This window comes from Schistocerca americana, chromosome 7 (assembly GCF_021461395.2).
Source record: "Schistocerca americana isolate TAMUIC-IGC-003095 chromosome 7, iqSchAmer2.1, whole genome shotgun sequence".
Classification (NCBI taxonomy): Eukaryota; Metazoa; Arthropoda; class Insecta; order Orthoptera; family Acrididae; genus Schistocerca; species Schistocerca americana.
In genome coordinates, this window is record NC_060125.1 from 117,904,392 (window position 1) to 117,921,944 (window position 17,553).

At 40.5% G+C, this 17,553-nt stretch overlaps 1 protein-coding gene across 1 annotated transcript in view; it reads right to left on the reverse strand.

Annotated features, from left to right (window-relative positions):
• LOC124622199 (UDP-glucosyltransferase 2-like) overlaps positions 1-17,553 on the reverse strand; it is a 62,520-nt gene that overhangs the window by 22,327 nt on the left and 22,640 nt on the right. The window contains exons 3-4 of the mRNA XM_047147849.1: positions 13,053-13,231; positions 7,799-8,258 (exon numbers count right to left, since the gene is read on the reverse strand). Coding sequence (XP_047003805.1) covers positions 7,799-8,258; positions 13,053-13,231 — 639 coding nt within the window. The remainder of the gene's footprint in view (positions 1-7,798; positions 8,259-13,052; positions 13,232-17,553) is intronic.

Below are 17,553 nucleotides of genomic sequence, written 5' to 3' on the forward strand. Positions count from 1 at the left end.
ACACAATGGAACAAAATCAAAGACAAACACAGCAACAGCTTCAAAAGTTAGACTCATTGGAACAAACTCTTGAACAAACGCGTGAAGATTTAACTACTGAGTTACATAACATTGAATCGAAATGTCAAAAAGTCTGTAATGACGTAAAAACACAAATTTGTGAGCATTTTCAACCTATTTTTTCGCGGCATGAAAATGCATTACAGAATCACGAAGCAGCCATAAAAGAACTGCAAATTATTGTTCATGAAAATCATGAGACCTTGTGGGCTAAAATTGACTCAGTTGCATCTACCGATTCGGTTACGCAACTTGCAAAAACTCAGGAAAACTTAAAGGACACAGTAGATTCGATTTCAACACAAATGGACACTCTGAAGCTTGGTTCAGAAAAACACACTGAGGAAATGTGTTCATTATCAGAGAAAGTAGTTGAACTTTCGGATCAGCTAAATAATTTATCTACGAAGGTAGATGATAATCTGAATGACGCAAAACCGGTAGTCTTTAATGACACAGAACAGAGCGAACAAATTAGGAAACTGAAACAAAATCAGAATCAAATTAATACACAACACCAAAGAGAAATCCGGGAAGTACAAGATCAGCTGACACAGGTAATACAAGAATTACGTATTTCAGAAGACACTCGCGCTCCAACACGGGAAGAGGAACTTAGAAATACGCAAAAGCCTCAAAATAATAACACAGGGCATTTCGGTAATTATGAAAGAAATTGGCAAGGTACACCGAATTTTGAGATGGAACCGCCGACACGACGTAACTATGACCGAGATGCTACTCGCCGACACGATGATTTTGACTATAAGCTGTTCATTACTACACGTAAATTCAAAACGTTTAAGAATTCTGCCAACGACATTCATCCACAAGCGTGGCTCCATCAATTCTCTCATTGTTTCCCTCCCAACTGGTCATTGGAACACAGATTAGAATTTATGTGTGGCTACTTGGAGAATGAACCAGCTGTAAGAATGCGATCGGTAATTCACGATTGCCACAGTGAAGGAGAATTTTACCATGCCTTCCTCTCAGCGTATTGGTCTCAAGCTACACAAGACCGTGTAAAACATAGCATCATGATGATGAAACACTTCGAACAATCTGAATTTTCCAGTCTTATGAAATATTTTGAAGACATGTTGCATAAGAATCAGTATCTTTCAAACCCATACAGCCCCTCAGAACTCATCCGCATTTGCTTACTCAAATTGCCTGAACATTTACGACATATTATTTTAGCAGGACGTTGCAAAGATGACATTGAAGCATTTCAGGGTCTGTTACAAGAATTGGAAATTGACACTGACAATCGGGGAACGCGGAAAGAGGAGCACAACAATTACAGGTCACATCTGTCACAATTCCACGATGAAAGAAATAATAACTGGACACGACAAGGCTATTCTCACAACACATATCGTGACCAAAACAGACACCACCCGTATGACAACCGTTGGCAGAGTAGTAGTAACTACAGGGAAAGATCACCTCTCCGTGGTAATGACTATCACAGAGACAATAAGAGAAACATACAATATGGTAACCAGAACTATTATTGTCAATGGAGACAGAATAACTTTAGACGCAACGGACCAGCGCGCAGTTACGATTCAGGGAGAAATTCTCCACCACGTGGCCGACAAGAAAGAAACTGTGTAAACTACCGACAAAACGACAGACCTGAATTCCATCAGAACTGGCGAGCTTCAAACAGGGCAGGGCCTTCCCGTCAAAGTGACTTTGTAGAAGTTAGGTCTCCTAATCCCAATAACGGCGCGCGCCAACAAAGAGACAGACAATGACTCGCACAGCAGGCAGCCGCGTGCGCCCGCTGGCTCCGAGAAAAATAACATAAGACGCTAGCCTTGAGAAAAATTTGAGCATTCTTTACTGACGTATACCACATGATAATTGCGTTGAAGTTGAAACTCTGCGTACTAGGAAGAGTAAAGGTTTACACCACATTTCACATGTAAAACCGTTTATTGAAAGATAATCTGCTTTTTAACTTTGTCTTTGCCATAAAACTTTTCACTTCACATTTCTAGTATGCTTTGTCAGACTTAAGAAACTGTTAACATGCAACAATGTTTGAAGTTAAATATCCAGTCTAGAACCTAGGGAACATTTTTAAAACAGAAATTACGAATGCATTGTTATAGTGAACAGACGACACAGTGTTGTATTTGTACATTCTTGCTTGTTAGTTGCACGACTACGTAACGACTATCAGGGTTACATACTTAGGACACATACTGGTACTGCTAATGAGATTTTAATGCAACATTTTGGTTTACTTGAAAATACATTCTGGGTTTAAAGTACTTTCTGTGAGATACCAGACGACACAGTGGTTAGTTTATGTGATAGCTACACGATTTTTATCATGACGCTACTAATGAGTGACAATGTACAATGTTGATTTTGCGGTGTTTCTGTTTTATATCTGCACAGTTTTTCTGAATTCTTCTGGAAATCAAAACATGTTTTATTAGTAACTTTTGTGGTATAGCTACAAGGAGACAGCCTTTTCCATAGCACAACAACACGTTACAGCACAGTACTTTCATCATCACAACAATAAGCGTAATAACTAAGATATCTCTACGCAAAGCATTTCGCTTTTGTTTATCATGAGGTAAGTACATTGGCTTCTGCAGAACTTAGCTTTCGGAGGACGATAACTACGACACTTCCACACAGATTATGTTGCAACAAGACGCACATTTAGCGCTACAGTACACGTATTTGAGTGATTAATTTTGTACTTGAAACATTTATTTTTAAAGATTTTTTAATTACAAAGAAAGTTTTCCGTGATACATTTCATTCCATTGCTGTAATTTGTAACACCTGAGGGCATAATTACATTAATCCTCAGGGGGGTACACGCTTACTTTGTGTACCATGTGTGTGGCAACCACAAGGAACCCTAGCTAATATGGTATTTGCTTATACAACTTTACACATCGGTACCTTATTTCTCTAACACACAAATTACACAGCTATCTGATTATTTAACTGAGAGAGACAAACATTTATTTTACTGCATCAGTGACACATGTTTACGCAATTACACGGTTGGATAACTTCACACTTATGAAACTGTATTTTGTCTGTACTTTGTAAACTGTTCATATTTTTTCGGAACCATTGTGATACTATGAGAGATTTGAATGATATATTTGGTAAGGGAGCATGATTTTAAAGTACGTTTGAGGTAGATGACACTATTGAAATGAGCAGAGAATTTTTTTAGGTTTTGAAATTATTGGAGGAAGTTACGACGTTTTTAAGATTTGACTGAAATGTTATGATGTTATTATTACGACGACGATGTGTACTATGCTGTTGAGGTATGTTTATGATAAATAAGCTGATGCTATATGAGGAATCTGATTATGCTATGTAGCTATTATGATGAAATATTGAAGACGTGTTGATGAATATGAATATGTATATGTGTAATAAGGTAAGGAATAAGGAGTAGGGGTTAGGGACTCTGATTTATGAAAAGGTTGTTGGAAACCAAGAATCGTACTTTAAGAGTTATGAAATCTGTGTGTATATGCATGAATGTATCACAATGCCACTGAAAATTTTTTTGGACACTGTTATATTTATAGGGTTTTGTTTCTACAGATTTGCAACGCTAATTCTTGACCTGTGAAATATTTTTATATGAGACTACCACGGTAGCAGAATCTCCTGTCGTAAATATTTCCGTACGAAAGTTAAGTGACCACCTGCACGTAATGCGTCGCGGGCACCCAGCTGTGTCAGACGCCTGGAGAAAAAGCCATTATTGCGAGCCCTTTTCAGCGGCACAGGTAGCACAAAAAAAAGGGGAGGCCATTATCCTTGGAAATATTCTTACATCTGCAAACCTGATAATGACAAGTGTCTTTCTACGAGAATTGAGAGCTACTGACTTACGAAATGCCACATAGCTATTGAATGATGTTTTTATGCTTTGGTTTGCGTAATTGCTTATTTCATTTGACATCTGTTTTCCAGCTGTGTTGCAGCATTGGTTTCATAAAATAAAATTAAATGCATTTGCTAATGTGAACACTTTCTGTCAACAGATCTATTAAATAATTATTTTATGATCCACATTCTTTAAAAAAGGAGCACTTGGAAAGGAAAGAACAATAAGAAGGAACTAGTAACTGCATTCATAATTTTCTTTTCAAGTAATTGGTAACTTTTTAGTAGAATAACTTCTTGTGGTGCACCACTTTAATTACATAGACATTAAGATGTGAATATACATTTCCCTTATCTGCATTGTTGTTTAGTGTAATATTTTTTCTGCTTGCGCTATGTCATGTTTAGGTATAAGTTGCTGCTGTTTGCCAGGCATAGTGTTATTGAATTTGACTTTTGCTCATTTATGCTGCTAGCTTTGCCAATTTGCATTTTTTTGCATTGCTGTTTGTGTTGATTTGTTATGTGATGCTGCATTGCCTCGTCCCTTAGTTTAGCATCTGAGCTCAGTAGATTTAAGTTAGCTTAAGAGGGGGCAGCCTCTAAGAGAATGAGTTGCGATGAATTGGAAGAAATGCATTGAGAAAACAGGTTTAGGTAGGATTTTCTTGGAAATAAATGTTGAGGTAAGAAATGTGTGAACATATAAATACAGAAAGCATGCTTAGATAGAATTTTTTTTGGTGGAAACAAAGGATGAAATAAGAGGAAAGATATATGAAGTTTTGGGATGGACTGCAGTACCAAATGTTACACTGAAAACGAACCCTGTCCTTTCCTATTGGTGTTATCCCACTATGTGTTTGTGTACCCTTGTGTATTTGTTTTCTTCCTGTCTCTGTGTAGTTTCATAGAATTTTTTTTTCTTTTAATATTAAGCTACATTCACTATGAGGAGGAATACTGTTATCCTCAAATATAAGTTGCATTAATAATATGTTATTTTCTTTGTAAAGTTGTTTACAATTCTGTTCTGTTTCAATGTTCATGTGTGAAATTAATGTTTCGAAAACTATTCTCATTATTTTATGTATGTACTTATGTCACTATTTTTGTAACACTGATGTATATGTTTATTTCTATTCTTTTGTAAAGCCTGTACTACAAATGTTATCTGTATTATTATGTTTTTAATGATGTATTTTGTACCTTTGTTATTGTATTCTTATGTTATAACATTGTAATTGTCACCAGTTCATGACATTATTAACTTGTTAGTTACATTTCACTGCACACGTTTCTGTTGGTCATAGTATGTGGACAATATGTGAGAAGTAGGGACTGTTAGTGTTTGCACGTGTGTTAATAACTCAGCAAGGGACTGGATAACAGCATTGCTGGTTCTAAGGACAATTTCAAAAACTTTGTGAGTGCACAAGTGGTGGTTTATGGACTTGCTATATTCTCTGCAAGACTCTTCGATGGTGATTGTGCACCTGCACATTTGCAACAGATGGCTGCTGGCCGTCTCTACAAGGACTACAGTGGGTCTACATCTTTGATGGCCCACCAATACCGTAATCTCTACCAGGACTACAGTGGGTCTGCTCTGTGATGACCTACCTACCAATATTCATCAAAACTTCGACTGACTCTGCTGTGGGTTTGCTCTGTTGTGGACCAATACTTGTCTGCATGTCGAGAGTCAGCACTGTCTTTCCGTTGGAAGGACAACACTACTTCTTCAAGACTGCATGGAAATCCACTACTTCTGTGTGCATTTTCTTTTACTGCTCAGACTTTGAGAAAAACACTGCTATTCTCCTGTTATGTACGATTAGGACTGTCTTTATGGACTGTGAGAAAATTTGAGCTTTTGACCAACATAATATCAATAAGTGTGTGCATTTGATTTCTTTGTTATTGTAATTATGAAAAATTTTATCAAATCATTATTGGCCACTGCCCAAAAAAAAAAATTTGTAAAATTTTTTGTGGGGAGCATGGGGGCTATGTAAGTAGGCTGTTTATGTTTTCTCTATGTAAGTAGGCTGTTTATGTTTTCTCTATGTAAGTAGGCTGTTTATGTTTTCTTATTGGCAACGTTACGTAGCGCTCAATATGAAAATCACTGGCTGTGCTGTGTGCAGTCTGTGGCTGCTTTGCATTGTTGTAATACTCGCCATTGTAGTGTTAGGCAGCTGGCTGTGAACAGCGCGTAGCGTTGCGCAGTTGGAGGTGAGCCGCCAGCAGTGGTGGATGTGGGGAGAGAGATGGCGGAGGTTTGTAATTTGTCATGAACTGATATATATATTAGGACTTATGATGATATCAAGGTAAATACATTGTTTGTTCTCTATTAATATCTTTCATTTGCTAACTATCCCTATCAGTAGTTAGTGCTTTCCATAGTTTGAATCTTTTATTTAGCTGGCAGTAGTGGCGCTCGCTGTATTGCAGTAGCTTGAGCGGCGAAGATTTTTGTGAGGTAAGTGATTTGTGAAGGGTATAGTTTAATGTTAGTCAGGGCCATTCTTTTGTAGGGAATTTTGAAAGTCAGATTGCGTTGCGCTAACAAAATATTGTGTGTCAGTTTAAGCACAGTCCTGTATAATTGTTCAAAGGGGACGTTTCAGCATTTGTGTTGCTAGGAAGTCTTTTGTCTGGAGCAACCAGACGGGATGTCGAAGCAACCAGCCATCACCTCCGGTATGCCACATCGTGTCCTTGTAGTTAAGAAGACAGCTTGGTAATGTATGTCCGCAGCACCGGCAGATGAGGGAATTTAGCTATGTGACAATCAGAGCTCAGCAGAGCGCGCCTATTCCCGTCTTTTCTAAAGTGGTTCTGTCTTATGTGTTCATTGTCTGAGTTCTCACTACTGTAGCAGCAATTAATGTTGGATTGCCTGAGTGTTCCTCTTAAGATTTGAGTTGCAAGGAATTGGCTCCACATGCCACTTGGTCATAAATGTCACAATCTAGTTTATGGACAACTTCACCTTCACAGCATTTATTTGAGTACCCAATTTGATGTATTGTAACTGTTTCATGTGTTTTGTTTATTATTTTGAGTTTAGTTATAGTAAATCAAATTGTTATTTTGGACAGAACTTTCATTCTGTTGATCTGTAGAGCAACCCTTTCATTTCTTACTACGTTAATGAAACTTTCCTTTATCAAATTAATTTCTATCAAATTAAATTATTTCAGGTGCCAAACTCTTTTCTACTCCACTTTCAGGGCCAGTTACAGTCAGTTCGCGTTTCTTCTTAATCCATGTGCAACAGCAAAAGTTGGAGTTAGAAAAGGGGGGGGGGGTTAGAGCATCATTTCCATATGAATATTGTAGAAGAAATTAGTGTTAAATACACTACTAGCCCCGGCACCTGGCAAGGTGTGATTAGATTAAACAAGCTCTGATATGATCCGTCCAAACTTCAGTAGGCAAATATGAGGCGTTTATAAACTTAGGTGGGGGGATAAGTCTGTGCACAAAACTCGTACCTAAAGGCGTTAGGTGTCGGTTCACGTCTTAAGATGTCTGTAATACAATCACTTAGCTATGGAAGAACCCTTACATGAACGCAACGGATACAATGCGGTACTCGGAGCCGCAAAGTGATATGTACAAGAGATTGTAACATACGCGCGGGATAGAAGCAAATAAGGATTTTGATACAAATCTGTCTAAACACATTGTCCTAGAAAATGGAAAATCCGAATGTGTAATAAAAGTATAAAATTTTTAATGCCCCTCTTTTTGGTTCTTTCGCATAGCGTATATTAAAAAGATAAGATTATGATACAAAGATATAAATGTTATATAATCACCTTACACCTACCTGTGGTAATGGTTCGACATTGTCTTCTACGTGCAGTCCTGTGACTTCAATCACATTTGGTACATTTGGTCTAGGGTAATCCCCACTGAAATGAACATCAACTATCAGCATGCTGAAGTTGCGCTCCATTTCGTAAACTGATGGTGGATCTGGGCCAAAAATTTCCCTCATAATCGCTTCATGGGCAGGCAGTACTGTTGTCTGCCAGAAATAGAGAAACCTTGCGATGAAGTAAGTGTTGTACAGCCGCTGCCAGAAATTCATGTGGTCGGTGTATCCAATGAAAACATCTGACAGATATGCTGGGTTTATGGGGTTGCCTATGGCGTAGTAGGTTGGTGCCATAGCAGGAAGTGTCAGGATGCCAACCATGGGGGGCAGCCCCACTTTGTGCACCAGCCCGTAGAAACACTGGTACGGCAGACGCTCCATGACGACAAGATCAAACCTATGGTCAGACCTGGAACGAACAATGTCATGAGGAACATTTCCTTTAAAGTCGATTGGAAAAGGAGTATAATTATAATGAAACATTTTGAAAGCTAACCAACTTCTAGTTACAGCTATCATAATGCAGATAGGGAAACTAACGACCGCAAACTAGGCTGTTACTACTCTTGTTATCAATACAAGCAAGAAATGATTTACAGACGTGCTGTAGCTTGGTAGGCAGAAAAACAAACGTGACGAGACAAATTTACAAGTTGATCTGGCGGCAAAGAAGATGAACATTAAGCGGTCTAAGACGCTGCAGTCATGGACTGTGCGGCTGATCGCGGCGGAGGGTCGAGTCCTCCCTCGGGCATGGGTGAGTGTATTTGTCCTTAGGATAATTTAGGTTAAGTAGTGTGTAAGCTTAGGGACTGATGATCTTAGCAGTTAAGTCCCATAAGATTTCACACACAAGATGAACATTATTTAAATATTTTGCGAAATACTTCGTTGTATCATGCCGCAAGGAATGTGTTCCGCGTGGTCCTTGAGGAATTTTAATGCTCAGGTCCAATGTCACATTTCTTTATTCTTTATCAGGCCTCTATTGAATACAGCGTTTCTAGCGCCCTTTTCAAACTTTGCCCTTGCACTTTTTATTATGAATAGTAGTTAACGTTCCGACGATGACGAGTTGATTAGAAATGGACTGCAAGCTTGAATAAGACGTGGACTTTAAAGGAAATCGACTTCGTCTTTTGAAATGATCTAACCAGGCATGGAAAACGTCGAAAATCGTGCATGCGGATGGCAGAACTAGACTTTGGACCCGCTGCGGTCAACTGTGATGCCAGTGCGTCAGTGCGCTATACCGTGTATGTGTCAAAGGCAAACGAGTGGCTACTTCCACAGCTTGAAAAACTTTCTGCAATGAACCACTGAGGCCGGCCTCAGTGGCCGAGCGGTTCTAGGCGCTTCAATCCGCAACCGCACTGCTGCTACGGTCGCAGGTTCGAATCCTGCCTTGGGGATGGATGTGTGTGATGTCCTTAGGTTAGCTAAGTTTAAATAGTTCTAAGTCTAGTGGACTGATGCCCTCAGATGCTAAGTCCCATAGTGCTTAGAGCCATTTGAAACATTTGAAGCACTGAGCTTAAATTTTGATGGACAGGAATGCCTCATCAAGGGTGTCCAACCACAGGTTCCATAGTTCTCCCTGTTCCAAAGTCTGTCACTTTCGGGAGATATTCCATCATTATTCATTATTGATATGATTCCCGATTGTGTTCATTTACACTCTCAGTCAATGACTATGCACGTATTATTTCATATTTCTAATGTCATTCTGCCTTTAATTGATCTCAGTAACAGCATTTCAATTGTCTGTAATCTTACTTTATCTTTCCTTCCACCCACCCATGCCTTGCATCCTGATGTTAAAGTAGGAACTGCATGTATTTGGTACAGTTTTATCATTCGCTCTTTACGCATTTCGCACTTGTTACACCGTCTGTTGAGTTGAATTTCTAATTTTTTATACACTTGCGTATCAAGACTAGCTACCTATCTATTTCCTGTCAGTTGGTACTTGTCAATGTGCAACATCTTTACGTTTTTTCGGTTCATATTTAAAATTTTGTGTAGTTGGTCTCTACCTGATGCGCTATTGTCTGAGGGCCATGTACTGTTCCTTGTATTATGATTTGGTCACCTGCGAAAAGAAATGTCGAAAACGACCCGAGCTTGTTTAAGTGTATGCTTTTACGTTTAAGTATATGCTTCTCTGTTTCTTTTGAATTTTGATGCGAAATACAAGCAATAATCTGCTTGTTTAAAATTTTCCGACTCAGCTAGAATAATCCTAACAGATGAGTGATTTCGTCCCTCTCAAACTGCCATTTTCAGATCCTGTTACTCTAGAGGAGAAACGTGCATTCACACTAGCAAGTAACAATTCACTATTCAACTGGAGAGGTTGGTGAAATCCACGGACCGTGTCTTCATCCCATCAGTAGACGAGCCTTCAGATGTAGACCTGCGGCACGTGGAGAACGAATGGTGGAGAGGCGTGCAACTGGCTCCAACGAAAACCCTCTGGGCTCTTCTCGGCGTTCCCAGACCATGTGGATGTGTACGGACACAGTTAGTATGCAACTGTGTTGCTGACCTCGGTTCGCGATGCACTACTTCGGAAGAAATCTGCAGGTACCTTCGAGGAGTCACTTCCCCTTCCTGTGCTAATACTGTTCAGCATCCTTAACGTGTTAGTATTGGCGGTATACTCAAAAACTAATATTAGTCATGACCACAGTGCTTATTAATTTCATACTGCCTCACGCGTTTCGGCCTTACGTCATTCTCAAAAGCTCTACAAGAGAAACAGATGAAAGCCTGTCAGTGAAAATACATTGGTACAGTTACGTAAAACTTCGTAGAAACGGAAGAAGCAAGCAATCAGTGAAAAACATTGATGAAGTACATGAAATATACATCATAAAAATGAGAGGTAGAACCCACCAAAATGTCTATAACACAAACTTAGGTAAAACGAAACAGAATTTATCAAACTTGGATACAAAATATGTGGTCTACATTATTTTATGACATCTGAGTGAAAGCTGATTCTCCGTACACACCGAAGTAAGAGAAGAAGACGTCAGGTGGCAGTACCATACGGCATTAATGAAAATTTATGTTCTGAAATACGTAAGTACTGATACAACTGATTCATACAATGTAGTTTTAAATGGCCACTAACATTGTATTACATCTATTACATCACTCCATTTATTATCTATCAAATATTCTTATGTATAAAAAATTAATTAAAATAAGTGAACTTCTATCTGTTCGATAAAATAATATATTACAATAAATTCGTAATTTGCCGGCCGGGGCGGCCGAGCGGTTCTAGGCGCTACAGTCTGGAACCGCGTGACCGCTACGGTCGCAGGTTCGACTCCTGCCTCGGGCATGGATGTGTGTGATGTCCTTAGGTTAGTTAGGTTTAAGTAGTTCTAAGTTCTAGGGGACTGATGACCTCAGAAGTTAAGTGCCATAGTGCTCAGAGCCACTTGAACCAAATTCGTAATTTAAATCAATGCTTACATGAAAACGTCAAAATCGGTATATTGTCATTCTAAACATAAGGCAAAACAAAATTTACCAGGTTGCACACAGAATGACAGGAAGCGTATCTGGTATGTAACAATTTAGCAGAGGTAAAGTACAAAATATAATATATCTAAGGATAGGAAAACTCCAGATGAGTGTGTATTTAATATGCAACTCAAGATAAAACGTAAAAATTAGCATCTGTCAAATCATGTGCAGCCTACTAATCAAAGGTTGTGTGAACGTACCACTAAACATCTAGCGCTTTTGTGCAATAATATTCCGCTTGTGATAGAATCTTCAATACATAAAAACTGAGGTAACAGTATATAAAACCAGGATACGTTAGATAAAACATAGCAGCAATGTGTTGCGACTTATAAGTCTGGAAGGTCACACAGAGACAGATGTTGTTTTTCTGTTATTCACTAACAGTGAGTTTGCACTCCGATGTCATCAAATAATTTAGATCAGATACTTTGTATACGTATCTGACAAATTCAGTTTAGTTTTACTCTAGAATGTGTTGTACATAATTTGGCGAGCTCTATCTGTCATTTTTATGATGTGCATTTCCCGTATTTTATCAGTATTTTCCATAGATTGTTTCCTTCTTCCGTTTGTACGAAGTACGTTTCATGTAATTGTACCAATGTACTTTTATTGATAGCCTTTCATGTATCTCTCTTGTAGAGCCGCCGCGCGGGTAGCCGCGCTGTCTGGGGCTGCTTCCTTGTCACGGTCTGCGCGGCTGCCCCCGTCGGAAGTTCGAGTCCTGCCTCGGGCATGGGTGTGTCTGTGTTATTCTTAGCATAAGTTAGTTTAAGTAGTGTGTAAGTCTAGGGACCGATGACCTCAGCAGTTTCGTTCCTTAGGAAATCACACACATTTGAACATTTGAACTTTGTACAGGGAGACGATACCGTTTAAAACTTGCTAGGAATTGCGGGGAACCTTACGCCTGGTGAGCACTCGATGTAAATATTGACAGTTACTTTGGGCGTGATTGAACGTAATTTAAAACAGATAATAAGACGAAAATATACAGTAACAGCTGATTAAGTGATTGGCGATAAGTCTTCGAAATCAGTCATTACCGTCGCTGTCTAGGAGAATTTGCCCGGAGCGATTCTAAATGAAACCGATACATAAAGCTAAGCGACTCTAGACAGATTTATTGGAAGAATCCTTAGGTTACGCAATCTGTTCGGGAAGCTGCTGGCTTACAAAACTCCACAACCATTCTTTCAGTACTGCTCACGGATAATGATTCCTTACCAATTCAAATGACGAAAGAGGTAGCAAAGCTTCGCAGAAGACCCGGACGATTCGTCACAAGTCTGTTGAGTTATTTGAAGAGCGTCACAGACTGCGGGGCCGGAGGGCACAAGAAAGTCGCCGTGCAGCGGTCTGAGCCTTACAAAATCCCTAAATTAATCAGGAAACATCTTACTTCCCCCAATATACATGCACTCAACGGTGTCATTAGAAAAATGAAGGCTCATATAGAGAACGCCGCCAGTCCCTCTTCCCTTGTGCCTCCCAGAAACCGAATGGGAAAGAGGGAGATAATCTTGGGGCACTAAGTACTCTCTGCGAGACACAGCGTGCGGTGACCAACGCGTTACAGATGTACAGCTTACTGCATCACTGTTTTTAGTTTCTATAAATCAAAAATTATACAGAATATAAAGAAACTTTCACTTACTTGAGCCATTCTTGCATTGCTGGGTGCTTCAGTCTGTTGCAGCATAGAACACCAGCTTCGTGGTACGCTTCAACTAGCCTCATTGGCCACGTATCTGCCAAGATTGACCTGTTCACTATTGCAGGTTTCATGACAGGTAGAGTCAGGTCAACCAGGGTGTAATTCTCGTTCTTCTCGGGCTGTAACATAAGAAGGTTAACATTTTTCATTTTATGACGGAAATAATAAAAGATGTATATTATCTCATTTTACTTGCATATTTTTCTTCTTTTCCTAGTTGAAAGTAATTTCACGCTCTTTCCAGATCAAAAGGTAGAGAGTGCAAAACCAATCATGTAGCTATAAAACACATTTTGCATCAGCCCTTATTTAAGGACTTGAAACTTGTATCTATATTGGCCAACACCAAACAAATCTAAGCAAGAGATGTGAAGGTTGTCAGTTACATCACAAACACTAACCTGCATAGAGAAAACGAACTAAATATGAAAGATGTTGATGTCAGGGTCAATCCTAAACATAAATAGTATTGGCACATAAAAATAAGATCAGATTATGCCCATCTTTCCTCTGACAAAAATTCCTGGTGGAATTTCCACCATAAATGCGCTATTGAAAAGTGAAGGAAAGCAATAAATTTGTTATGGCTGGTAATGGGGGTTAAGTGGGGAGCATACGGTTAGTATGACACTGCCGTATGTGTGTATAGTCGAAGAAACCTAGTGAAATGCCGTTGTACCTGGTCATGTGATTAGCACAAATTATTTTCGTATGTGGACAACCAAATGAACACTGTAGGCCATCTGAAATTAAAAGTAAAGGACTCAACATAAAGTCCGCAGCTCGTGGTCGTGCGCTAGCGTTCTCGCTTCCCACGCCCGGGTTCCCGGGTCCGATTCCCGGCGGGGTCAGGGATTTTCCCTGCCTCGTGATGACTGGGTGTTGTCTGAGGTCCTTAGGTTAGTTAGGTTTAAGTAGTTCTAAGTTCTAGGGGACTCATGACCATAGATGTTCAGTCCCATAATGCTCAGCCATTTGAACTCAACATAAAGAGTGCAAGAGGAATTTCTTTGTTAAACTCAGACGAGAGTGCGGATAGGTGGAAGAGTACACTCAAGGACTCTACGACGGGGGGGACTTGTAAGAAGAGTTTTAGAGGAAGAAATTTGAATCAATATGGAAGAAGCAGTATTATTCAAAATTTAATAGCGTTCAGGAATACTTGAGATCAAATAAGGCAGCTGGTATAGATAACGTTCCATAGGAATTTTTAAAGCCATTGGGGGAAGTAGCAAGCAAACGAATATTCAATTTGGTGTGGAATCTATGAGACTGGCAACGTACCACCAGACATTTGGAAAAGATCATTCACATAATTCCGAAGATAGCAAGAGCTGATAAATGCAAGAACCTTCACACAATCAACTTAAAAACTCATGCGTACAAGCTAGTGAAAAGAATAATATACAGAAGAAAATAAAATTGAGGATCCTGTTACATAACGATCAGTTTGGCCTTAGGAAAGTTAAAGGTGCCGGAGAGGCAGTCCCGACGTTGCGCTTAGTAATGGAAGGAAGCTCTGCGAAGAAATATGTGGAAAACATCAACATAACTTCCATGGCAATAGACGGAGCTGTAGAGAGTAAAACGTGTAGGGGAACTTCGTGATCGGAACGTATTCAACGAAATAACTGAGGACATTGGGAGTGCGTGACGCTTCGGGATGAAGAATTTGGCACATGGCAGGGAGTGATGGCGGGCCCTATCAGACCACTCAGAGGACTGACGAAAAAAAAGGAAAGCGGGGGACATTGGACAGATACAATGTTTTCTAGACAGTTCCAGCCACTAAGTGAAAAATGGTTCAAATGTCTCTGAGCACTATGGGACTCAACTTCTGAGGTCATTAGTCCCCTAGAACTTAGAACTACTTAAACCTAACTAACCTAAGGACATCACACACATCCATGCCCGAGGCAGGATTCGAACCTGCGACGGTAGCGGTCTCGCGGATCCAGACTGCAGCACCTAGAACCGCATGGCCACTTCGGCCGGCCACTAAGTGAAACGCAGCAAGTGGTATCACGATACGATCGACGACGAGGACACCGCTCGGTACCGAGTACTTGGATGAATGTGAGGGACGCCACTTCGGAAAACCGCCATTATGTAGCTCCATTACAGACATGTAAAATTAATAGAACGCGTGTACTTGTTGTTTTGGTTCCGTGAGTACGCTACATATCTCTCGCACTTCCCCTTAACACTTTTAATTAGAAGCAGACGCTTCTGTGATCCACCGGGCGAAACCGCTGGGGGAGGCAAACTGAAGCTAATTCTTGGCCATGGGTTTACCTCTTGACTAAGTATTTCGACAGTGCTCCGCATTGCCCTTCATTCTGTCGATGTCCCCCGCAGTCGGTGGCGCTATCACAGTGCAAACGGTCGAAATGGTGCTTCTAATACCATTAAGTGAAAAATCGAAATGCCATAATGGTGTGTTTATTGAAACCAAATGTGTGAAAAGGTCACCTGGTCAGCAAATGCTAGTTGCATGTTGCGTAACTCCCCCCTCCCCCGCCCCCTCCCCTCCTCTACACACAAAAACACACATATACACACACACACAAAGAAAGGAAAAGCTTTTCGGCTTACTACATCTTCGTTCTTTATCCAGTAAAGTTTCAGCATCACGCATGCCGTTTTAATTTATTCATTCTGTCCTATTAACTCTATTCGCAACACATTCTGGCAACATTCACATACACCGCTGAATGTACCTGGAAAATTATATCATTTTACGGCAGATCGTACACGAGTATGACGTTATAAGCACTGAGATGCGTCAAAACTCAGCTTCTCTTAAAATGGGGCACACATTTCCAGGACTGTTCATATCCAGTGCTCGGTAATGACAGCCCTTACCGACTTCGAACAAGCTGCAGACATAATTTCCAACCTCTGTTAGTGTATAATCCGAAACTAATGAAACTCACACAATTAAGGTTTTGCGTCTTCGACCATAAAGTTCTTACAGGCTTCACGAAAAACATTTGACTCATTAACCCATTTGTAAAGTAATCAGACGTTTGAAACTGTGTCATACATGTGAATTCGATTCATTAAGGGATGGGGTTTCTACTAGACATAACTAACTAAAAAATGGAAATCTAGGCTGGATCAGTCTAAGCGCAGGCTGACACGTGCGGTGCTCTACAAAACCTACAACGAGACATGTTTTGATCTTCGTACCACTTTATGTGCGTTTGTGTGTGTGTGTGTGTGTGTGTGTGTGTGTGTGTGTGTGTGCGTGTGTGTGTAAGCGCTCACCTGACTTTGCCCCCATCATTTGTCTAATAAAATTTGAAGTTCACTGCATTGCAATAATGCGACAAAGATGACCAATGATTAACAGAGTTCCCATGACTTTTTTTTTCATTATCAGAACGCATTATTATCGTTAATAGCCTTTTGGTGATCAATGATTTGTTTGTCTGAGTGCAAGATATTTTACCACGTAGTGAGCCGCTCTTCACATGATCAAAATGGTTCAAATAGCTCTGAGCACTATGGGACTTACCTTCTGAGGTCATCAGTCCCCTAGAACTTAGGACTACTTAAACCTAACTAACCTAAGGACATCACACACATTCATGCCCGAGGGGGCATTCGAACCTGCGACAGCAGCGGTCGCACGGTTCCAGACTGAAGCGCCTAGAACCGCTCGTCCACAGCGGCCGGCCTCACATGATCGACCCGCTATCAACACCATATGACGTAGTATATGCTGTCACCGAGCTCTCCAGCCGTGAGAATACCTACAGCTGTAGTTTGGTGGCTCTGTAGTTCATTGTTTGGCCCGATTATGGTATCACTATTTTGTAAGCAAAGCTGACAGTTTTCCTGCGCGCCCGCTCACGTGTAAAATAATGACGTTTGTTGGACCATAAGTACACGAGGCGATCGAAAAGTGCCCGTTCGAAGACGGTGCAGTCCAGAATCGGTACGCCAATGTGTCAAAATCGCCGTGAACATCGAGCCTGTCATCCCACCGACACGCCAGGTTGAAGATACCCGTTTGCAAAGCACTGTGCCCTCCTGCGTGAAGAAGTCTGCGTGCTGCACACTCTCGTCCGAGAAGAATCGACCATTCACGGCCTTTTTGAAGCGACCGAACGTGTAATCATCGCATGAGAAGTGATCAGGAGGGCGGGTGCTAGAGAGGCTCCCACAAAAGTTGGTGTAGCTTCTGCGTTACGAAATTTCCGATACGGGAACGTGCGTCACCATGAAGCATCAGCACCGCTTGTCGCACCACCCTCCAAAGGTGCTTTTCGACAGACATGCTGCACTCTACACGTTCTTCATTCTTCGACTAATGTTTATCGGTATTTGTCCTTTCGGCAGCCATGGAAATAACAGGTGTAGAAGTATGAAACCGGAATTTGGTTGCAATAATTACACGTCTGTTGTTTGGAACTGATAAACGATATTTTATTCA